Source organism: Notolepis coatsorum (genome assembly GCF_963971535.1).
Source record: "Notolepis coatsorum genome assembly, chromosome: 15".
Lineage (NCBI taxonomy): Eukaryota > Metazoa > Chordata > Actinopteri > Aulopiformes > Paralepididae > Notolepis > Notolepis coatsorum.
This window is the reverse complement of record NC_140179.1, coordinates 12,151,181-12,177,276: the sequence shown is the minus strand read 5'-3', so window position 1 is coordinate 12,177,276 and position 26,096 is coordinate 12,151,181. Positions and strand designations below refer to the sequence as shown.

The 26,096-nt window shown below is 40.7% G+C and overlaps 1 protein-coding gene across 1 annotated transcript; it reads left to right on the top strand.

The window, feature by feature from the left end:
• Positions 1–1,829: 1,829 nt before the first annotated feature.
• ccnc (cyclin C) lies at positions 1,830–25,875 on the top strand. Its single transcript, XM_084330868.1, has 12 exons — positions 1,830–1,956; positions 3,575–3,681; positions 5,217–5,301; positions 9,275–9,344; positions 10,471–10,522; positions 10,674–10,729; positions 14,752–14,787; positions 14,891–14,982; positions 17,181–17,248; positions 18,223–18,302; positions 21,453–21,571; positions 25,535–25,875. The coding sequence occupies exons 1-12, from the start codon at positions 1,925–1,927 to the stop codon at positions 25,587–25,589; spliced, it is 852 nt and encodes a 283-aa protein (XP_084186994.1). The 5' UTR covers positions 1,830–1,924; the 3' UTR covers positions 25,590–25,875.
• The last annotated feature ends 221 nt before the right edge of the window (positions 25,876–26,096 follow it).

Sequence of the window (26,096 nt, the reverse complement as noted above, 5' to 3'; positions counted from 1 at the left end):
AATCGGCAGAGAAAAAGCCCATTTTAAAGCACCTATTCCGCATGCACATGTGCAGAGTGCCCATGGAGTCTGGACGACGCGAGATGACGCACGAATGAATGTGGACTGTTCCATCAGAGGGGGGAGCTTCGATGGCCAGTGTCCTTTCAGCCGAACAGGATAATGAAAAAAATGATCCCACTAAATGGCCAGACGCGTCTTATGGCGACATCTACAATTACCTCATTGAGTCTCCAGGTAGACTAATGTTTATATTTAAGTGCAGCGGTCTGTAGCCACTCACACTGCACCGAAGCTTCGCCCTCTGATGGAACAGTCCACATTCATTCGTGCGTCATCTCGCGTCGTCCAGACTCCATGGGCACTCTGCGCATGTGCATGCGGAATAGGTGCTTTAAAATGGGCTTTTTCTCTGCCGATTTAGTTCTGATCGATTAGGAATGGGTCACGCCGTGTTCAGGAGATTGAGGCGCATAAACGTCTATTTGATCATGTCTCTAGCACCCCCACAGCCGTTTCTGCAACCACTTACATCACGGCTCTCATCAACATTCATATATGCTCCCCCCGCAATCTCCTCCCCGATTTCAGAATCCCGGAAGTGTTGCGGTGGTCTATATTGTCACCCACTGTAACTGAGAAGCCGTCGGTCTAGCTTAGTTTGTTATTTGAACCGAAGAGAATGGACTCTGTTTTGCCCATGTGTAATGATAGTTTGTTATCAGCGAGCCAGGTGCAGATTCTGCCTAGTTCTGAGCTGAGGGTTTTTTCAACCTGTAACTTGTTCTTGTCAGAGACCAGCAGGGCTGAGTCATCCGCGAACAGGAACAAGTTGTGTGTGTGTGTGTGTGTGTGTGTGTGTGTGCGTGCGTGCGTGTGTGTGACACAGACACCCTATGCAGGGTCTGTCTTACTGTATCCATCCATCCATCCTTTCATCCACCCATTCATTCATCCATTCGCTCTTGAAAAATATTTGAACATAATGAATGAATGAATTGATATTTTATTTCGAACATGATTTAAAAAAAAATAATAATAAAAAGGGCAAACAACAAAAAATATACATATCACTGTTCGAAAAGGAGTAGGAAGAAGCCTAAGCGTATCATGCCCTACCCATATCCACCACTTCCAATGGGAACATTAATTAATACTTAAATTATATACTGGAGAGTGGAGAATATCCATATTGCCAATAATTCTTCATTCTTAGCATTGAAAACAACATAAAATAAATAAATAATATCAGTATCCATAATGTAGTACAAAAGAAAAAGAAAACAACAGCTTAGAATCCAGAAGATTGACAAGAGTCACCTCCCCTTTCCTCTTTTTGGTAATTAGCTTATATCATTCCTTTATAAAAATAAAAATAAATTAAATAGAGCAATATTTCTGCTTTATGAGACCTAATTGCAGATTAGGCCAATTTGTTATTCTTTCTCCAGAAGTCGTGAACATTGATGGAATCACATAATATGTTGTTCTCACCTGGATAATTGATATAACAAAAATACGAAATATATAGAAAAGAAAATCGAGGTAATTATGTACAGGGTTTTTGTATTTGATTTAAGCTCATAACAGAATTATTGTTGATTGATTGATTGATTGATTGATTGATTGATTGAAAACTTTATTAACAGATTGCAGAATTGGTACAGTACAGTACAGCTCAATACATACAATTGTTAAGGGGATGCAGACCAGAGAAAGACTTTCGTCTTGTTTATGTCATACATGACAATGATGACATACACGACATACAGATAGACAGTTGTTATGCCTAGGAACCTTCGAGAAGGGTTCTATGTGCACTCCGGTGTGTATTTATTGTCGTGCTCTCTTCTCGGTCTCCAGTTCGTTGTTGTGGAATATTATTATCCATTTAAGTGTCTTTTTCTACCGCAACTCTTTCCAAATGGCTGGAAACTTCTGGCAAAGCTCCCACTAGTGAGTATCCTGTCGAAAAGTGCAACGTTGGGGATTCATGTTGCAAACAACCGTGTTTGTTTCGAGGCCTCGCCCGTCTTCCTGCAGGCACCGGAGTTATATATTAACGTTAAGCAACCTTTCCTCCGGACTTTATCTCCACTGCGATGGAAGAACGGATATTATTATATTATATTTACGTTAGATCGACCGTGGACATGACTTGCTAAAGAAGGAGAAAGAGCGACAAAAGAAGACAATTGCTCAGTAACGTTAACCCTTTGTTGTGTTGTCTGATGCTGAACATGATGAATTGAAAATGGGGGATTGATTGATTGATTGAAAAGTTTATTAACAGATTGCAGAATGGGTACAGTACAGTACAGCTCAATACATACAATTGTTAAGGGGATGCAGACCAGAGAAAGACTTTCGTCTTGTTTACATCAGGGTCCCCCATTTTCAATTCATCATAACATATATGACATACATGACATACAGATAGACAGTACTGCTACATCTATACATTTATGATTTTATGACATATCAGATTTGCAAATACAGTACTGTTTGTGATACAAAAGTGTCCAGAAAAAGAGTGTATATACATTTGACGTAGAAACTGTACATTGGAGGAGGTTGGGTGCGTGGGGTTGGGTGGGTGGGGGCTGTACATTGGAGGAGGGGGGGGGGGGACACTGTACAACACTGTACATTGATTGGAATACTGACAAAGCCATACTTGGTAATTTACTGTACAACTGGGTTAGGACATTTGTAGGGGCCAGTTTCGAATTGCAGTCTCCCGTAGGTGTTCTTTGAGAGTGTTTTTGAAAGTGTGTAGTGATTCACATTCCTTTACAGCTTTGGGTAGGGCGTTCCACATTGATGTGGCATAATTGCGAAATGTGTTTAGTCCCTTGTTTGAGCCGAATCTGGGTTTAACATGATTTGTGGAGCTCCCTCTGGTGTTGTGATCGTGGTATTCACTGACCTTTGGGAAGTATTTTGACATGTACATGGGTACCTTGGTCACGTAGTGTATCTTGTAGACCAGGCCCATTGCAAGTTGCTGTACTCTGTCGTCTACTCTAGGTTGTCAAAGTGGGCAGGGGTGAGGTGGGTTCTAGGGATTGATTGATTGAAAACTTTATTAACAGATTGCAGAATGGGTACAGTACAGTACGGCTCAATACACACAATTGTTAAGGGGATGCAGACCAGAGAAAGACTTTCGTCTTGTTTACATCAGGGTCCCCCATTTTCAATTGATCAGGACATATATGACATACAGATAGACAGTACTGCTACATCTATACATTTATGACATACCAGATTTGCAAATACAGTACTGTTTGTGATACAAAAATAGTCCAGAAAAGAGAGTATACATTTGACGTAAAAACTGTACATTTGAGGAGGTTGAGCCGTACTGTATTGTACCCATTCTGCAATCTATCTGTAATATAAATGTCAATCAATCAATCAAACACATTGTGGAAGTGAAGGTAACGTAGACTAGCTAGCAGTATCTAGCGAATACTCGTGTTATTTTGTCAACCTAGGAGTGTGGTATCCTGGTTAAGGTTACATTTTAACCAATGGGACAGTAACTTGTTTATTTGTTCTCGCTCGCTAGTTTGCAGTGGGTTCTGGACAAGCAGGATCTGCTGAAGGAGCGGCAGAAGGACCTGAAGTTCCTAACAGAGGAGGACTACTGGAAGCTGCAGATATTCTTTGCCAATGGTAACTAACTCTAGCTAGACTCTATGCAGACAACTGCTAATGTAACACACCTGGATTCGACTTCAGTTTCAGTTTATTTAAAAAAAGGACAGTACACATTAATAAACATTTCGGTAAATGTGTCAGTTTTAGCCAGCTGGCTAATTCGCAACTGTAGTCCTTTTGGCAAGATGTTATGAGACCGACAATACACCTAGAACAGAAATATTAAAAGTAAAACACAGTATTTTTACAACACAATCCAACATAATAGTAAAAGCAATAATAAAATACACAATGAACTGACTAAAAGTTATTACATGTTTGATTGGTTAACACTTTCAGTGCCACGAGGTGGCGCCAGAGTTAGCGCTTGAATGCCACCATCGGCGCCAATGTTACCCTTAATATCGCCTAATCTATGTTTTAAATTATGGCTATGTGTCTAATCTGCCCGTCGCTTATCAAAGAATCCTTTTCCAGTCAGTGCTGTCGAGGCAGATTGGTTTTTTATCGCTTCATTTCCGTTTGAGAGCATTTTGAAAAGCACCCGTTTTGAGGTAAAAAAACAGTCCATTCTGGGCCATTCTATGATGATCGTCTTTTACTGGAATATTCCAGAACGTTGATATTTGTCGGCCTATTTATGATTGTTTTCAAATAAACGCTAGATGATCAATATTATACGTACACGCACGCCCATTCGAGCCGCGCACGGATAATCACAGTGTTCATTTCCTCTTGGATTTTTACAGTGAAACCGATAGAGCCCATTTCACAAAACAGCTTATATCTTCATCAAAATGAGTCTGATTATCCTAACACTGATAACATAGATTCCTTACCTGACATCAGATGGTATACAACTGGTATATTCCAATTCCTGATCACCATTCGAAAAAATCGATAAGTGTATAGATCCAACGTGATACAGTAGAACACATGATTCCGCAGGGCTCAGAGGCTCCAGAATGAACTCTGATAACCCCGGCTGCATCAGTGGACTGGAAAATGTGGAGTACAGGATTGTTTCCCCCATCCATTTTCATTGAGTCCATTCCAAAATCCCTTATGTCATCTGCCCTTATGTCATCTGGGAGACGATAGGGGGCGCTTCTTTCCACATCTGATCGCCGGCGGCGCTCGGGTAGACTAGGGTAGGCTCGCGTGATGCAATATGATTTCAGATCGCTAAAAAAAAAATCTCGTGAGTGGCTTTCAACGAGATATTAATAATTCCGAGAAAACTCGTGAGTGGCATAGAAAGTGTTAATAACAGTTTTTTGAGTCTTTGTAAAGGTGTGGTAGGTAGCACAGTGTCTTATTTCAGTTGGTAGGACGTTGTCAAATAAAAGTTATTCTGATTCTCAACATCTACTTTTGTCAGCCAAAGGGGGGGGATCTCTTGCCAAAGGAGATATTAGCTTTACTAGGCTTCAGGCCAAGGGAGATATTGGACTTCAGGGAGCCCCCCCCCCCCCACACACACCTGATTCATGTCTGGGACACCACTGATACAGGTGCCTGGATTTGATTAATCTTCCTGTCTCTCCCAGTCATCCAGGCACTGGGGGAACACCTGAAGTTGAGGCAGCAAGTTATTGCCACAGCAACCGTGTACTTCAAACGCTTCTATGCCAGGTAAGCAAGACGTAATTTGCCTTCTTCGCCCATTAAACGGCGAGGGATAATTATGTAGGCTAACAGGGATATTTTGTTCAAGTGTGTGGTCTTGATCTGGCCTGGGGATAGTCAGAGTAGGAGGAAGGGTTACACACACGCGCCCACACACACACACACTCACACTCACACACCTGGGAGCTGCCCAGTACAACTACAGTATTTTCCTGTTGGGTACAAAGTGACACCAGTTAGGGAGGGGAGAGGGTGACACTTCTCTCTCCCATATGTTTTAGATTAGAGTCATGTATTGTCATTATACAGCACAAGTAGTACAGTACAACAAAAATAAGTTTGACATCCAACCAGAATGTAACAAAGTGCATTAGTAATATACAATGTACAGGTGATTAAACTGGATATAAAATATATAGTACTACTGAGTAATGGTACTAATCATCATGTATGTATGTACATGAGTTGTACATGTATGTACACAGTTGTAGTATCAATATGTACAATGATACAGGTATAAAAGACACTATGGTACTAAGTCCATACTATATACTTGGTTCAAATCCCTGGACTGGCTGAAACTGACAACCTTATGGTCACAAGCCCGCTACTCCAGGCTGATTGTGTTATAAGCAACAAAACAAAACTATATAAACAAGAGACTGTCAGGCGTGTAGGACCCATGCCTAGAACTGCGCTGCCTAGAACTGAGAGGGGGAGGTTTGCCCTGAGTGGGAGGTTCGAAGGGTCAAAGTGGGTATCAAACAGGAGGAAAGACTGTCAGGGCCCGATTCCCTGTACTTCAGTCTTGTTAATTTGAACCAGACTTGTTACTCAGGATAATTGTGCGTGGCCGCCTCACCTGAAAAGACAGCAGGTGACGTCGATTGCAGAAATCCTGATTTTCTAACGGCTTTGATTGATTGATTGAAAACTTTAACAGATTGCAGAATGGGTACAATACAGTACGGTAGGGCTGTCTTAAATACTTTGAAGCTTTGAAGCTTCGTTCAATGGCACAAGCTTTGAAAAAAATAAAATAAATCGAAGTAAAAAAAAAACGTAAATTTTTTAAATAATATATATATATATATATTTTTGCCTCAAATCTTGCGCCTCCATTCCAATGAAACTAAAGTAAGCGGCGCCTTCCCGCCTCCATTCCAATTAAACGAAAGTAAGCGGCGCCTCGACTCCACCTCTCTACAACAAGCACGTGGAGATTATCTGTGTTGAAAACAAGGACATGTGCAGCAGACATGTCGACGAAGAAGCGAAGCAATGCCGTTTGTTATTTAAGACTATGTCGGACAGATTTGTGTTCATTGTGCTGCTTTTTTAAAGTGTCCCGACCCATATAAAAATATGTCTTAATAAAACGTGCTTAATTAAGTCGAATTCTGCCTTTGTCTCTATCAACTACATATAAATATTTATATAATTGTTTGCTTGATAGACGAAGGTTGCAACATAATTATGTAATGTCATGTCATTGGCTGTGAGAGCAGCCCCACTGCACCCAGGCAGGGCAGCCGAGTGAAACCTTGTTGGCTGCATCACAGTCACGAAAGGGGCTACTTAATTAATTAATCCAATCCACTTTATTTATAGAGCACATTTAAAAACAACAAAGTTTACCAAAGTGCTGTACAAGTCCCACAACATAAGAAACAAATAATAATAATAATTAAATATTTTTTTATCCTCGAAGCTTCGAATTAAAATCGAAGCTCGGCCCGAAGCTTCGATTGCCAAAAAAAAGCTTCGAAGGTCAGCCCTACAGTACGGCTCAATAGCCTCGCCGACAAGTTAAATGCATAATCTATAGGCTAATGTTAAGTCCCTCATTACCCCAATCAATCAGATTATATTTATTTAAATGTGCCTGCTGGCAGTAGGCTTAATGGAATGAATAATCGAATGAGATCTATTGCTAGCGAAAATAATTAGTTCAACTCTTTCAGATAAGTAGATACAAACAAGCCCAAAGAGTATCTAATTGATACAAATTAATAGATACTTATGAGCATATCTGTACTGTATGCGCTCGGCTTATGTATCATGTATTTTATATATAAATACATGGTTCCCAAAGTTTTCAAGGCGCGAGCCCCGAAATAACGTGTCAGAGGCTTGGAGGGAGGCTATACAGTTTCACTATTAATTAGGTTTTAATCTGTTTCGGACATCATCCATTAGGGCTGACCCCTATTAGTCGATTAGTCGACTAATCGGTCGAAAGGAGCCGTAGTCGACTAGCCAACCTCTTAGTCGAATACACATTTTTTATTTCTTTTATTAAAAAAAGTATAATTTTTTTAATTTTTTTTAAGAGGCCTAGAAGCGTGGCTAATGCTAATGGAACGCATACCAGAGGCTAACTGTCTACGAAAACAGGCACAGAGGCACTGAAAGAGGATTTCACCTATCTAATGAACACACTAGACTAGACAAATATCAAGATGTATCCATCAGTGGACCAATTGCATGCTTTTGCAGAGGACAAGAAGCCTTCAGTCGATTCCTTCAGACATTAAGCACCCCCCACAGCCCAAATGGAATGATATTTTTTTTTTAATTTAAATAAAAAAATTATTATATATATATTTTTTTGTTGACCAATAGTTGACTAACGGCAAATTTTGGCCAATCATAATCGACCATCCAAATCCTTAGTCGGGGACAGCCCTATCATCCATACATGCATTGAATTGATTAACCTTTGGTTTATACCAGTGACACCTCATGTTCATCATCAGATAACAGTGCTTGAACAGATAAATGCATTTTCTCAAATTCATTCATCAAATGTCAACGGCTCATTACATTTCTCAAATCCGTCAAACGGTGCATCTCATCAGACATTTTAATCCCAGTTACAATATCACAATAACGTGTGAGTGACAGTGATATATAATTCAACAATCCACAGATTCAGATTCCTCGTAATTCATAATCCACAGTCCACGCAGAATTTTATGCTTCAATTTATGCTTGAATGAAACACAATCCGGGCGCTCCGTTAAGCAAATACATAAACAGCGGAGAATATGAAACGAATCAGAGCCAAACGCCGATAGGTTTCATTCATTAAAAATATCCCTGCGGGATTCACATTTGCAATGCTCCCCGTTATTAAAATAACCAAAGTGTGTATTGCGACGCGCGAACGCCGTATCCGTATATATATATATATGACGTGCATTATTTAGGACAAAGTAAATCTATAGGCTGAATATGATTTATTATCAGCATTTTAGGTATATTATTTTACATTTCAAAAGCCCCCTCTAGAAGAACGAAGCACAAAAACGTAATTCAGAATGGTATAATGGGATCTAGACTGAGAATTATTTCAGGAAGCGAGCTGCATTTCTTTGCGAGGGCGTGGCCAGCTTATCCAGCTAGCTGAACTTAACCCTGCCCTCGACCAGGTTCAAACTGTTTGATATGTTGCCATAGTGATTTAGAAAATCCGACGTCGGGGAACGGAAAGGTCTAGCTTAAGTCAAGCTATGCTGAAAATTATCCGGCTAACTCAGTTAGCCAGGTACGAGGAACAGGGCCCAGGTTTTAAACTGTGGATACCAAACAGAGAAGGTAAAGACAACTTTAAACTGTAATCCAGAACTATTTTATTGCACTGTAAAAAAAACAGATTTTATATGTCTGCACTTTATGTGCTCATTTTATGTCGATTCTATTCTACTACTTATTACACTGCACTAATTTACTCTGTTTATTCTATCTTACTCTTTTTATTATTCTCTATTTTTAAAACTGAATCAAACTATAAACAAGGTGGCCTAACAATGTTAGATCCTAATGTGAAAAAATTTGATTTTATATGTCTGCACTTTATGTGCTCATTTCATGCCCGTCTTTTTTCTGTTGTGAAGCTGCAGTTTCTGTATGAAAGGTGCTATACAAATAAAATTGTATTACTATAAGTGTCATTTTCATCTGTTTCTGTTTACAGGTACTCCTTGAAGAGCATAGATCCGGTGCTCATGGCTCCGACCTGTGTGTTCCTGGCCTCTAAAGTTGAGGTATGGCAACTTAGCGGAATCTTTTAAATTAAGAATTTCTTAATATCTCATGATCAACCTTTTTAATCTTCTTCAGTGGATGTGTGAAGATCTTCGCTAAACGTTATTTAACCATTTCACTACCACTCTACAGAAGGTTAACCGTTTCACTATCACACTACAGACCGTGTGGTAGTGAAAGGGTTAACCCTTTGTCATGTGGCAGTGAAAGGGTTAACCGTCTGTAGTGTGGTAGTGAAAGGTTAACCGTCTGTAGTGAAAGGGTTAACCTTCTGTAGTGTGGCTGTGAAAGGGTTAACCCTCTGTTGTGTGGCAGTGAAAGGGTTCTGTAGTATGGTAGTGAAAGGGTTAACCCTTTGGTAATGAAAGGGTTAAAGATGTCCCGCAGATGTCTAGTTTGCCTCGTGCCGAGTTTCTACTGAACTCCTACGGAAGCTCAGTTGGACCAAATTACATCTTTTGACAACAATGGCAGGCGCCGCCGGCCCGCTGAGAACCAGCGTCATCAAGCCTAACAAAACCAAATCCAATTGGGACCTTGTGAATCGAAACAGAATAATCGGTAATCAGTGCTGATACCCACCCCCAGTGATAGTCCTCTGACCGATGGAAGAACAAACTTATGTGCAAGAAACGGGGTTCACACAAGGTCCTTGGAAGTGCTTAAAGTGCTCGATTTTTTACCAAAAAAAGTCCAGGCCTGTAATTCCTTGAAAACAGCAAAAAGAAATTAACAAGGTGCTTAAAAAGTCACTGAAATTAAAATCAACCATTCGCATTGAATGTTTTGTTCATCCATGAATTGTACTGAATCAAGATACATTTTTTTTAAATAATTTAAAGTGTAACTAATTGTCGGAATGTTTTTTTAAGCCATAAATATTGGATCCGATTTTTGTCTATAAAAAAAGGGGGGGGGGAATTGTATCCTTTTTAAATGTCCTTTTTAAAAAGAACAATAGTGATTGGAAAATTATTTGAAAGTCCTTGACAATGTCTGTGGGAACCCTGCATCTGACTAATGTAAGAACAAACTTACCGGTATGTGCAAGAAAACCTCAAGGTTACTCACCCAGAATTCTATCATCTTTTTTTTATTTTTATTTTTATTTTTATTTTTTTGTAGGAATTTGGAGTTGTGTCCAACACCAGGCTAATCTCCGCAGCAACATCTGTGCGTAAGTGACCAGATTCAAGCGTGTATTTGCTATAAATTCACAAGTACATCACAACTGTTGCACAAAAAATATCAGAAGGTGGTATTCATTCATTAATTCATTGTATTTTAACTGTGTATTGAGGGATTTACGATGTCTCTTTTTTTAACAGTGAAAACAAGATTTTCATATGCCTTCCCAAAGGAGTTCCCTTATAGAATGAATCATGTGAGTATAAATAAATGGACTGCCACGCTTTTATCTGAAGTGCTTTACAACCTTCCCATTCGCCCACGTTCCCACACTGACAGCCGAGGCAACCCTGCAGTTAGGGGTTCAGTGTCTCGCTTAGGAAAATGCTGCCATAACACTGAGTAATTTTTGGGCGCCTTTCAATACAATTAGGCCACTAAAATCTTTACAAGCTCCGAGATAAAAACAAAAGCTTAGTTAGGAATCTTTGGATACAAAAAAAGGCATTGCACAATAACACAACTACACAATAACATACTATTACAGACACCACAAAAGACAATTCCTCGCCCACTCCCAGGACCCCCGGACCCCCCAGGACCAACACCCAGACCACGCTCCGCGGCTAGATTGTGTGTCTTTACTCTCTCGGCCGCTGAGACCCAAAGTCCAATGCCGGCCTGTCCAACCCCAATCACCCATGCAGTAGAGATGTCTTTTTAGGAGGCTCTTAACATTAACGACCGAATCAGGCAATTTAACGGGGAGGGGAGGCTGGTTTATCGCGTCGGTTTATGACCAAGAAGTAAGTCGGAAATTATTTTTGCTAGCGGAACGGATTTGGTACCACACCGGTCCCACCAAGAGGAACACTCCCCTCATAAATGCAAAGAACTGTGGAGATATGTAGCAACCGTTGACATCTCCGAGTCCTTTTCCATGGTGAACTCTCCCTAAGCAACAAATACAATGACTGTATTGTTTTCCGGCCGAGATATTTATGCACCGACGTGCGACATTACAGCACGGTATGAACCCCTTGTGCTGCGTGTGTCCGCGTTGTTGCTACGCTTGTGTCGACCAATGCGTGACATTCCTTATTTAAGGTTCACAGGAGCGCGACAGAACTCCCGTGGCCTCGGCAGATGGCTTTGACCGCGGCTGAACCGCGTGCGTGTGAGCATGCAGAGAGCTGCATCTCTCGTCGGGGCGCTAAGTGGTTTGTTGCCGCTGGCATCTTATTTGCTCCACGGTCTCTCCACAGAGTTGCCAGGACCTCGTCATGGCTGTCCCGACACCTTGCCTGTGTATGAAGCCGTGCTATGGATTATTTATACGCTGCCAGACCGGAGTGATAGAAGGAAGTTGACAATTGACACTGTAGGGAATAAGATGGCAGGGTCCTGCTACATTATTCTTCATATCCATGTCTACACACGGGCCTGTAGGGAGAGAGGGGCAGGACTGGCAGCCTGTAGGGAGAGAGGGGGGCAGGACTGGCAGCGTCAAAGTCAAAGTTAACTTCATTGTCATTTCTCATAATGTGCAAGACATGCAGCAAAATGTAATTGCGTTCCCCCCCCTTCCCACGGTGTATATAAGAGATCTAATATAAACATAAAGTAACATATAGGACACTATAAACATAAAGTAACATATATAGGACACAATGTACACACACAATATACAATATAAACAGTAGCTAAAAATGAAATTAATGAGTGAAATAAATATAGGGGTAAAAGATAACTTGGTGCAAATCTTCTAGCAGCAGTGGTACATAGTAAATATAATATACATAATTGCAGTAAAATAGAATAATGGCAGTTATTGGTGTTTCATTGGTGTTTGCTATTCCACCTAAAGAGTTAATATTAGTGAGGGGCTTTTATGCATCTGCTGAATCGACGATGCGTAAATTCTCTTACTTTAGGGTGTAACATCTTAAGCCGAGTTCAGACTACGTGATCATCATAGCCCTGGTGTTTGCACTCGCCAACAGTTTTTGGAGATCGGCCCCAGATCAGAGGCAAATGGAGGTTTGCCCGGCGCGTGTATGTTGGCGCTCGATTGCTATGTGCGACTCAAAGTGAATCGCCGAAGCATCCCAGATGCCCGACGGATGACAGCGCAAGACACGAGACACGAGAGACGTGGAGAGACCATTCTGCTGTGGTTGAGTTACATTGACTTTGAACTAGTTAGAGAATGTTCCGATACCATTTTTTCCTTCCCGATCCGATTCCGATACCTAAGCTTTGGGTATCGGCCGATACCGATACTGATCCGATACCAGTGCATACATTAAAAAAAAATAAAAAAATTATATTATATACATTTTTTTTTTTTTTTTTTTTTTTTACAGCTACAGATACTGTTTTATATATACTGTTTTTTAGTAATAACTAGAAAGTAATGGTATTTATTCAACAACAGGTGATTGTATAGATTAGTATTAGTATCATTATATGCTCAATGAGTTCACCCACGGAAAAGTAGTTGGGACATTGTTTCCGCACGGACGTTATACGCTGTTGCACTTGCTATCCAGTCTGCAGAGGCTCTGGCTAGTAGTAGCGTGTATGTTGTGATTTCCGATGCAAAATAAATATTCAACATTGTCTTTTGAGACTCCGCCTCAGACTCTTATCCTTTGGCACTAAAAGCTAAACATTGTCAACGGTATGGCTGTCCGCAACATGTCATTAATTGCATGCGAAAGGTCGATCAGCGACGACACTTTAGGTTAGCCACGTTAGCGTGAGCTGAATGAATGAATTAATAAACTTTATTTAACAGATTGCAGAATGGGTACAATACAGTACGTCTCAATACACACAATTGTTAAGGGGATGCAGACCAGAGAAAGACGTTTGTCTTGTTTACATCAGGGTCCCCCATTTTCAATTCATATTGACATTTATGACATACACAATATACATGACATTTATGGCATAGGGACATATAGGTATTTAGTACTGATACATTTGTGACATAAACGGTATTCAAATATACAGTACTGTTACCCATAGATCCTGACAGTATATACATATGATGGGTACTGTACATTAGGAGGGGGTGGGTGGAGACTGTACATTTGGAGGGGGTGAGTGGGTGGGAGAGAAATATACATACGGTAGGGAGGAGACTGTACATTTGGAGGGGGTGAGTGGGTGTGAGAGAAATATACATACGGTAGGGAGGAGACTGTACATTTGGAGGGGGTGAGTGGGTGTGAGAGAAATATACATACGGCGGGGAGAGAATATATACATGCAGAGAACATGCAGACTCTACACAGAAGGGCCCCGGAGATACCCCACCTGGCAACCTGGTCCCCAAGCGGGAATCGAACCCAGGACCTTCTAGCTGTGAGGCGACAGTGTTAACCACTACACCACCGTACCGCTGTATTGCTCTACCCTCACTAAATTTTAAAGAACGGCTATTGGCCGTTAGACATGTCTGATACCTGAATTCTCTCTTGATCAGCTTGCCACTCTCTCAGGCCAGATAACAGAGTGACCAGACGTAAATCCAAGCCCTCCACTCCTTTTAACTTGTTTAAGCCTACGGGCCCCCCACTGCTGCTTCTCTGTACCGTAACTCTTTGAGTATTTGCTCTATCGAAAAAAGCTCAGCGCCGTCTGAAAGCCAAGGAGCTGAGCTTTCTTCACATATATGGCGTATTACGGTAATCCAAAATCTGTGGGAGTTATTGAGGAAGTAAACACAAGTAGAATTCTACCTGCTTCAAGGTCAACCACCAAGGTCCAAATTCCGCCTAGAAAAAAGTGAGTAAAAGGGTGCCTAAGAAGCATAAATATAAAAGGCCAGGGTTCACAAACTTTATTGCAGTTGCATAATAGTTCCAAGTTCAAAATGTACAGTTCAATTGATGTTCAATTGCAGTGTCTACTTCACTAAAAACCTGTAAAAATCCCATTCCGATTTTTGTTTTTCTGGTCTAATAACAGTTTGATACACACTCAAAACATACAGTAAGTTCAAACAATAACAGATATTGAAAGCTGAAGTAGTTATACAGTACATATACCCAGGTGGACTGTTTCAGGCTTAAGTTTACCATACTAGCAAAAAGAAACAAAGAAACCACACATAGCGACACTGAACTGACAGCTGCACTTGTGCACCGATTTTAATTCTTGCATGTTCCATAGAAGCTCTCGCCTGATGCACCAAGCTCCAATAGCCCTAAATCAATCTATGTCTTATTAAGATGATACTGACTATTGTAAATGTTTTCTTCTTATCAGATATTAGAATGTGAGTTCTACCTTCTGGAGCTGATGGTAAGTTGAAAAAACAGTCAGTTTCTCACTAACCAAACTAGGCTGATATTGATTGATTGATTGATTGATTGATTGATTGATTGATTGAATCTGTTTGTTTCAGGACTGCTGCCTGATTGTGTACCACCCCTACAGGCCGCTGCTGCAGTATGTCCAGGATATGGGACAGGAGGACATGCTGCTACCACTGGCCTGGTACGTGCGTGTGGGCAGGCGTGACTACTAACAGATTAAGACTGGACAGTAAAGAGGGAGAGAGATGAGCGTGTGCTGCATGTTAGGCTTCTAATCCTTGATCGCCTGGCCAGCTCTACTTGGTTGGAAGTTGAGTTTTTCTTTTTTAAATCTCCCATCAAAGACTAAAACTGATATGGGGAGGTGTAGTGGTTACATCATTGTTGTTTCCTGCGCGGTCCACCTCGCTTGAAATTGCCATGTATTTCCAATGGACACATTTCTAAATCGTCTCGTTTAAAACAAATAAAGCATGAACATTGGCATGGTGTACCTTTCTGTGTGAATTCATCCACAATCTATAGCTCAACATGAAACTATTCGCAATTAATTGTAAAATAATTACGTATAATTTTATTTCAACCAAAAATGCTTAAACAATAATGTTAGTGATAGAAGGGAACTCATTTTGTGAAAAAATGGAAAGCTTGCCAATGTTCATGAGGCATAATTATTACAATAGCCGATAATACATTTTCCCATTGATTAATCCCTATACGGGTGGACCGTGCGTCAGACTACACCTTCCTATACATTTTTCAAATGGAATTCAACTCTACATGGGCCTTTAACCTTCCTCTAGAGTTGTTCATCAATCCATCAATATCAGTTGCACCTGTCTGTGGTAAAAAATAATACATAGATACAGTTGGGTCCTTAAATATTTGGACATTGACACAATTTTCACAATTCTAGCTCTGTACACCACCACAATGGACTTGGAATCAATCAAGATGTGATTTAAGTGCATTTTGGTTGCTTTTCATCGCTGGGGATTCACTGGTTTTTCTCGTGGTGGCGGGGGCGCCGGGACCAGGGGAGATGGGGTGACCTGCAGGGGTGGCATTCCTGTCACCGTGCATGGTGGTGTGAGTGTTGCGCGGGCTGTTTGTGTTTTCCCTCGGTCATGGCGTGCTTTATCAGGGTGTGTGTCTTGGATGGGGATGTGGTAGGGATTGATGTGTGGGGTGTTTGGGGGACTGGCTGTTCCGGGGGGGTTCACATGCCTTCGAGCGACATTGTACTATTGTACTTATTTTATGCCTATTCTTATGTCTGCACATTTACATTGCACTACTTTTATTGTCTCTATTCTTATGTCTGCAATTTATTCATTGTTTTATATTGTGTGCTGATTTTATGCCTATGTTCATTTTATACTAATTGCTGTGGGGCACTCTGGACTGCGGTCCATGTGTGAAAAGTGCTATATACGGTAGATAGTTATTAATATTTATTATTGTTATATTGTAGAAATGTGTGCATTGAAATGTCTGTAAAGTCTTGACGACATTGAAAATCATGGTGACCTTAATTGTCCTTTCGAGAATAAATAAAGTTTTGAATGAATGGAAAAGGTCCATTGTGGTGGTATACAGAGCCAGAATTGTGTCAATGTCCAAATATTTATGGACCTAACCTAACTGTATATCAGACCTCAGATGAGCCAGACACCAGAGCCAGCATTGCTGACCTGTGTATTCCAAGGTTCAAAACAAATATGGGCAAATGTTCTTTTAAATTCTGGCGAGCCACAAATTGGAATTTGCTACCTTCACAGCTAAAATGCATTAGCCGACACAAAAATCATGGCTCCTCGACAATGTTAAAAACTAGATTTTAAAATGTATGAAAATGTTGTCTGATACATTGTTGTCTGTGGCTACGTTTGTACTGCACTTAAAATGTACATGTGTAACGGTTGTGACAACGTCACCTCAAACGTCGATGCCCCGAGTGGGAGTCGAACCCCGGTCTCCCACACCGCAGGCAGCAACACAGACCGCTATACCAAGAGGTGAATCCACTTCTAAGTGCTGGGTCTATGCGTCTTTTGAGGATGTGAGAGTGAGTTTAACCCATAGCACCGCTACTCACCCCAGCCCTTCTTGACTGCGCTTCACGATACCATCCGTTACACATGTCTATGTAGTTTGTCATATTGTTATTTGTGGTCATGTTTTGTATTGACCAAGGACCACAATGGAAATAATTTTTTTGTGTTTCATCCTTGATGTTTTCTGGAATTTTGAATTTTTTTTAAATATCAAATCAAATAAGAATTCTAGACCCAGACCTGATAGAATTTGGTGTCACAGTGGACCTGTGAAAACCTTTTACTGGATACTATTTGCTGACCTCTTGTTTCCTTCATTTAGGCGAATAGTGAACGACACATACAGGACAGACCTCTGTTTGCTGTACCCCCCCTTCATGATCGCCCTCGGTAAGACCTTTTACTGTTGTTTACATAATGTATTTACTGAGTCCTAATATAATCACTGTGTCCTTTATGAGAAGGTGGGTTGGCCCTCTCTGACAGAGAGGCGCAACAAACATTGGTATTTATAATAACTGGTCCTTTTGTCAATCTAGTTGTATGTGTTTTTAATCGATTTTTTTTATCCTTGCTTTTCACATCATCTTGTCTTATTGTTATGATGTTATATGCTGTGTGATTTATTTTGTAATATAAAATAAAAACTATTACTTTTTAACAAATAAAATGGAACACAAAAATTAAACTGCTGTACATACAACAACGAGGAACATTACATTAACCTAATTTCCTTTTTCACATACAGGAAGGGCTAGGCAGGGTATGGACTAAATCAAACTAAAATTGTGGGTAATGGGTGTTATGTACCCTATCCACTTGCTCCATATGTTTATAAATGTATCTTTCTGTACTCTTAAACAATATGTTAGTTTCTCCATTTGGAATATTTCCAGCACAATCCTGTACCAGTCTTCTAATGTGGGTGGTATTGGCTTTAACCACTTCTAGTCATTTACTTTTTACTTGGTGCCCAATTTGATATAATTTCTCTGTTCCAGAGCCTTAATGTGTCCCAAATACATGGTTTTACATGCCACTCACCCGGAAGCTTGCCTTTCTGTTGTAGCCCTCTTGGTGTGATAGTTTAGCTCTTAGCTGTTCTGTTACAGTTAGCAGGCCAGCTAGCACCTCCACATTAGCTCTTCCCCTTTTATCTTCATTACCCTTTATCCCCTCTTCCGCCTCCCCAATCCTTTCATTTATCCTTGCCATCTCATCTCAGAATAATTTTCTAAACTCGGGGGAGTTCTTTTGAGGAAAGACTTTAATAAAGGTTTAAATAAAGGTTTGAAATTAAATGAAATAACCACAATCTGAAGGATAATAACATTAATAGTCTTCCTCCTCTTCCCTCTCTGTAGCGTGTCTGCACGTGGCCTGTGTGGTGCAACAGAAGGACGCCAGGCAGTGGTTCGCAGAGCTCTCTGTCGACATGGACAAGGTGGGATTCATCGGACAGTTTGATACGATGGTTTCTGTGTTTCTTTTGAGGGTCTGAGATCATTTAACTTGAGAGACGGTGGACGTAATGTAAAACCTCAGTTCAAGAAGCACTATATTTTTTTATTAAAATAGTTTTTAACCCTTTCATTGCCACACTACAGGGGTCGGCAACCCGTGTTTTTTTTTTTTTTTACATTTCTTTTTAACACCTTATTTTGGAAATCGAGGTGATACTGTGACACTGAAATACAAAAATATTTAGTCAACTAAAATATTTCGTCAACTAAAATATACGTCACACCCCCGTGCCTCTCCCTGCCGTCTGCAGGTGGCTAATCTTGAGTGTCCGACCCCCCAGTAAGCTAACCATGGATACATAAAAAAAAAAGGAAAATAGAGGGTTTAATTCAGCGTGGACAGATTAATTTGCTTTCACGACTAACGATGCAGGCTTACCTGTATGCCTGATATGTTGTGAGAAATTTGCAAACAACTAATTTTCTTTTTCAATTTTATACATTTTCCACAAATAAGGGAAGGACTCAAATAGAGCTGCATAGTTCTGTGTTTTATTTCAAAGTAGGTCTACAGATGCCAGTGTTGTTTCTCCTCTTCTGTGTTTTATTTAAAAATAGGTCTACACATGCCAGTCTTTCTTCTCCTTTTCATAAGAGTTTGAGGTTTTCCTTTGTTATAACGGGTAAAAACAGCAATAAAATGGATTTTTTTTTTAATTTTTGTTGTTTTATAATGTCATAAATACAACAAACGGTGTGCTATAAGTATAAAGTATAATCAATTGCAAATTACTTTGGGTATGCAATCGTCAGGCGTTTTATGCAAAATGTGGGGAAGCATAACTGTTATCTTCATTTGAAGGGTAAATAGGTTTTGCAGCTCCAGAGGGGGGGAAATGGCTCTTTTAATAGTAAAGGTTGCTGACCCCTGGGTTAACCCTTTCACTTACAGAAGGTTAACCCTTTCACTGCCACACGACAAATGGTTAACCCTTTCACTACCACACTGCAGCAGGTTAACCCTTTCACTACCACACTACAGACGGTTCACCCTTTCACTACCACACTACATACTGTTAACCGTCTGTAGTGTGGTAGTGAAAGGTTCATCTTCTGTAGTGTGGTAGTGAAAGGGTTAAAAGTAGGGATGTTCGATATTGGCTTTTTTACTGATACCGATATACCGATATTGTCCAACTCTTAATTTCCGATACCGATATCAGGGTTTCCCCCCCCCAAAAAACGGAATCATTTCAGGTAATTAACATTACATATCTCTTGTTGTGGAATTAACACAACATTATGCATACTTTTGACAATAAATAAAATCAGAATTTGTTCTTTCTTGCTTGCCTGGGTAAATAAAGGTTATATAAAGGTTATATATTTTTTTAACCGATACCACATACCACATTTTAATGCCAATATCCGCCGATAATATCGGACATCCCTAGTTAAAAGAGATTGAATAAAGCCCTTTTTGGACTGAATAAATTTTTACTTAATTTTCAGCTGTGTGTGTATAATTCCAGTGGACCATTCATACAGCATAAAGCACACATTTTCCTCAAAGCACAATGATCTGCACTTCTGCCGGCTGCCAAACATGTTAAATCATTAGATTACAAAGATGTCAATTCAAATTCAATTGTTATTATTATTATCTTTCGGCTTCAGTCAAATAAATCGGCAGGTAATGTGCTCCAGAGTTTTTACTTCCCGGACGAGGCTGATTTAATACTGTAATAAAATGTCTGATTATGTTGGCAATAATTACAAGTAGAGGACTTTCCCATAATCGAACCCATTTCAAAGGGAGCCGTACACAATTTGTTGAATCAATCAAATAGTGCACAGCAAAATGGGGAGTTTTTCCAGCTGGCAAATAGTGTAGGTGACATTGATTTTCTCCATACTGCTTGCTTCTAGTGATGTGTTTCTGTGTTCCATATACCAACTTATACACCTGCATATAACTCTGTATGATAGCATGTATCATACGTATTTATAATATATATATTTATTATTACCGTATATATATCTATCCACATCGGTCTGTACATACCTGCATATAATCCTTTTGATACTATAATCTGCAGATACTATATATATATAGCTGGCACGTATGACTTACTACCATAGTGACTTTATACCTGTATCACTGTACATACATCTGATTACTACGCTATTACTCAGTAGTACTAATTTATACCCAGTTTAATCACCTGTACATTGTATATTACTATTGCACTTTACTGTTTTATTTGCACTCTGGTTGGATGCCAAACTTATTTTTGTTGTACTGTATACCTGTGCTGTATAATGACGATACATTTGAATCGAATCTAATCTAAAGGGCCCCTATTCTATTCCTGTGTTTTGCTCTTTTCTTTTTCATTTTACACTGACAGGTTCTTATGACACTGAGAAATTGTGAAATATGAACATAGTGCAGCAGTGTGCGAACCATAATACCATGGTCTTTGGGGGAGCTATTTTTTTGGAGGACTTCACTGTGACGCTTGCTGTACACATAGGCTATAGGTATGAGTAACGTTACAGAACCACACATAGTCCACGCCACACAGGTCTGCTGCATGCATGATGAGGATGCACATATCGCTATCTATTACGGCAAATTAGTGAGCAATCATGAATCATACATCAAAAGCCTAATTTTACGCATTATACACTATGACGATATACAGAAAATTGAGAAATTTAAATGCATGGCAAAAATAGCAGTTATTGTCCGCATTTTAGAGACTCCAAAATCTCACAAATCATGTTTTCAGGGGAGCTGATGTTTCACCCTTTCACTGCAGCACTACCACACGGTTAACCCTTTCACTGCGACAATACATGGAAGGTTAACCCTTTCACTGCCACACGACAGCAGGTTAACCCTTTCACTGCCACACTACAGAAGGTTAACCCTTTACTATCACACTACCGACGGTTACCCGTCGGTAGTGTGATAGTAAAGGGTTAACCTTCTGTAGTGTGAAAGGGTTAAGGGCAGCTACTGTATGGCTCCCTGGCTCCCCCCTGTGGTTCGCACCCTGTAGTGCAGTTTTCTTGCATTGCACGGCTCAGTCTGGACCACTTATCATCTTTTGTCGTCCTCGTAGATCCTGGAGATCATCCGTGTGATCCTGAAGCTGTACGACCAGTGGAAGAACTTCGACGACAGGAAGGAGATGGCCGCCGTGCTCAACAAGATGCCGAAACCCAAACCGCCTCCCAACAGGTAGAGCCGACTCACCTCTGTACACATGGGATTGTAAACGTGTCAATTCTTCTCCTTTTTTCTTTCGGCTTTTCCCGTCGGGGGTCGCCACAGCGGATCATCCGTTTCCATCTGTCTCTGTCATCTGCGTCGTCCTCCGTCACTCCCGCTGCCTGCATGTCCTCCTTCACTGAGTCCATAAACCTCCTCTTGGGCCTTCCCCTCCTCCTCTTTCCTGGCAGCTCCATCTCCAGCATCCTCCTCCCGATGTACCCCACCTCCCTCCTCCGCACATGTCCAAACCATCTCAGTCTGGCTTCTCTCACTTTCTGCCCGAACTGCTCAACATGGGCCGTTCCTCTGATGTAGACATTTTCGATTTTGTCCAACCTTGTTACTCCCAGAGAGAACCTTAACATCTTCATCTCTGCTACCTCCAGCTCCGCCACCTGCTTGTTGGTCAGCGCCACTGTTTCTAGACCATACAGCATAGCTGGTCTCACTACCGTGCTGTAGACCTTTCCCTTTACTCTTGCTGGTACCCTTCTATCGCAGATCACCCTTGTCATCCTTCTCCACCCGCACCACCCGGCCTGCACTCTCTTCTTCACCTCCATACCACAGTCTCCATTACTTTGGACTGTTGACCCCAAGTACTTAAACTCGTCCACTTTTGGTACCTCTACTCCTTGCATCATCACCATCCCTCCGTCTTCCTTCCCATTCACACACATATACTTGGTCTTGCTTCTGCTCACCCTCATCCCCCTTCTCTCTAGCGCATGCCTCCACTTCTCCAGGTTCTCTTCCACCTGCTCCCTGCTCTCACTACAGATTGCGATGTCATCTGCGAACATCATGGTCCACGGGGACTCCTGCCTGACCTCGTCTGTCAGCCTGTCCATCACTACTGCAAATAAGAAAGGACTGAGGGCCGTGTATTACGTGGCAATACATAATAGATTTTATTATATTGATTTTTTTGTCAGTTCTGTTTAGCCTTTATATAATTTAAATTGTTATAGGCATTCAACATGCATATACCCTAAGGGTACATTTACAGGGTTTGCACAAGGTCCTTGAAGTGCTTAAAGTGCTTGATTCTTTTACAAAAAAAAGTCAAGGCCTGGAATTCCTTAACACTTTGGCTGCCATGGGTTAAATTCATTATCAACCGTAGGTTGCCGGCTCTATTTGTCTATTGAGAAAGTCCCCTTCTTTGCAGGGCTATAACTTTTTAAATTCTATTGCTACATTGCCATTATTAGGGCCCATTCAAAGTCCTATATGTATTGTTCATTGTGTAGCAACGTTAAACTTTTTCATTCACATATTCATAGTAAAGTATGGTCTAATGTATAAGTATGTTTTCATCTCTTTCTGCAGCTTTCTCCAGAACGTGATCTATAGCCCCAAATACATTATATTGATGATGCAATACAGTTTTATGGCAATCAGCGCGATATAAAAAATTCCAACTAGACGTACTTCTAGAAGTTACTACACGTCATCTGATGTTGACCGGATGGGCTAGGGGGCGTTTATAATTCAGTGGGCAGCGTTATACCAATCATCTAATGTGGGTCAAATGTTGATAATAGCAGTTAGTATCGAAGACGGTAACTTTACACGCTAAAACTCACCCCAGTCTCCGCTCGCCGTTGGGCGATCATCGTAGAGTAGAAATTTTACCATTATGGGATGTCGATTTACCCGGTCCATCTCCAGCTTGTATAATGGTATATGCGTCCAAATCATGTTGTTTATCGAGTTATTGGCAATCGATCGCTATGTAGTGTGTCGAGATCGAGTCCCGGAACCTATAGCTAGTGCCCGGAAGTAATACGGTCGACCAGCACAATCTCCATAGCACTTCCTGTTAAGCGATTGCACCGATCGGCCACCAGATGGCGCTCCTGAACCGCCAGAGAGGTCAGTGGGTCCTCCTGGTGGATCTCAGGCCAGCGGAGGGGAAATATGAATCCGATCCCAGATTTTTGAAATATTGATATTAAAGACGCTGTAAAGCGTCTTCGGCAACTTGAGCATGGCCGGGAATGACGTGTTTAGGCGTTTTCCGGCAGCCAAAGTGTTAACAACCCATTTTTTAACAAGGTGCTTAAAAAGTCCTTGAAATTAAAATCAACCGTTCGCATTGAATGTGTTTTTCAGCGCTGTCTCGCGCGCTCCAACTGCTTTTCCTCATTTCTTCTTCGCATGTGATGCTCTAGCTGGCAAGCAGGCCAAGAAGATGCTTAAAAAAAACTGCATTTAAAATTGAATTGTATCCTTCGAGTGACATCATTGAAAATGAAAAATAGTGCTTGGAAAAGTATTTAAAAGTCCTTGATTTTCATTTTGCAATGTCTGTGGGAACCCTGATTCAACATGCATATGCCCAGGGTACATTTAGTAATGAGATACTTGTGTTATTCTGAAGAAACATCTTGCCTCTCAGCTAGGGCTTTACAGACTGACAATGTTGCCACTTGAAGCATCGAACACGGTTTTCAAAGGAATGTTTGAATATTTTTTGGCACAATATTTTTGGTGGTCATGTCAGTTTAACCCTTTCACTGCCACACGACAGCCGGTTAACCCTTTCACTGTGACAATACAGAAGGTTAGCCCTTTACTATCACACAACCGACGGCGATGCTCCATCATCCGCGGAGCTAATGATGCTAATGATGGAGCATCGCCGTCGGTTGTGTGATAGTAAAGGGCTAACCTTCTGTCGTGTGGCAGTGAAAGGGTTAACTATCAGACATGGAAACCGATGTTATTGGAACCAGGGCGGTATCTGAGCCTCCTCATTCCTCGTATAGAAACAGCCCACAACGTTCATATTTAGGCTATTTATCATTCTTATGTATGAATCATTTGTTAGCTGATAGACTTTATAAACAAAAAGAGAATTCCTTTAATCTAATGTTAATTTGTTAATTTGAGTAGATCAGTTCCCATCTTGTATTGTTCAATAAATGTTGCAAATTTTTTTTTTTATATATAAAACAAATAATTAAACCAAAGAATAACTTCCGGTATAAACCACACCCACCCACGTCTGTTTTCTATCCGAATACAGATACAGATAATTGTGATGGTTGAACAGATGCAGATACAGATACCGTACTTTTCGGACTAAGCCGCGGCTTTTTCCCCATTTTTCGACCCTGCGGCTTATATAACGGTGCAGCTTATATGTGGACCAAACCCGAAAATGTAAAAATCGAAATATTGCTTTTTTTACTGCATTGAAATGTTATTTATCTGTTCCCTTATTTGCTAAACTTAATACAACTTGTAAATGAGTTAATTCTTGTTATTTGTCCGACAGTATTGTGACAATCCCCTCTGTGCACAAACCCTTACATATGGTAATTAAACATTAAAACACCTGCGGCTTATAATATAGTCCAGTGCGGCTTATATATGTACACATCATTCAATTTAGCTGCTGCGGCTTATAGTCAGGTGCGACTTATAGTACGAAAAGTACGAATGGTGTCTCCGCACACCCCTACTACATTCAGGGTATCTGCAGGTATTAAAAAGTATTACATTTATAATTCTCAATTTAAGGCCTTGAAAGGTATTAAAAGTGTAATTTGCACAGGTATTAAATGTTTGTATTCAAGTAGTTTTTTGCAGGGCTACTGGTAGCTTGAAGTGCAGCCAAGTGTCACTGTTTTTATTTTCATTTTCTTTGCTAGTATGGTCTTGAAATTGGTATACGATTTTGCTCTTGAGTGGTATTAAAAAGGTCTTAAATGTAACTGGTTGAAACCTGCAGATTCCCTGTGCATAGTAAAAACCACAACACGTTTACCCGATTTAAAATATTTGAATACCTTCGATCAAAGCTTCAAATTATTCAGTACAGCCCTACTCTATTACTCTATAATAATAGAGTAAACATACAGAACTGTTTAATATGTGTGTCTCAACTTACCGTTTTTGTTTTGTCTCCCTGTTTTTCAGCGAGAACGACCAGAGTTCCAACGGGAACCAAAGCAACTCCTACAGTCAGTCCTAGTGATGTGTGTCGAGGGAGGTGTGTTTATATTTAAAGTCTTGCAGCGTCACCGTTTGTGATCATCAAGCTGGGAAATCGCACTTTTCAACCGACCTGGGAAAAAACCTGTCCCTTCTCCTTTTTGACCCTCTCCCACCCCAAACCAGAACGCCCTCTAGTTCCACTCTCTGGGTCACTGTGAGTTTATCTGTCCGAGCTTTGGCCACTGGAACGCCTGCGGTGACTGCTGGAGTGCCGATAAGACAGTTTTAAAACCTTTATGGAAATTAACCAAGACTGAGGAAGCCGGTGGAGAGGGAGAAGGTGGGGGGGGGGGGGGGGGGGGTGTCTGAACTCTGGAGTGGGATCTTGTATAGGTGTGTTAATAGGGAGGTAACATCTATTCTAGGGGTTCTCAAACTTTTTTATACCACAACCCCATTTTATTCAAGATTTGTTTTGGCGACCCCACTTTATAATTTAATTTTTTAATTTTGACTTGCCAATGTCACCTACCCACGACCCCAC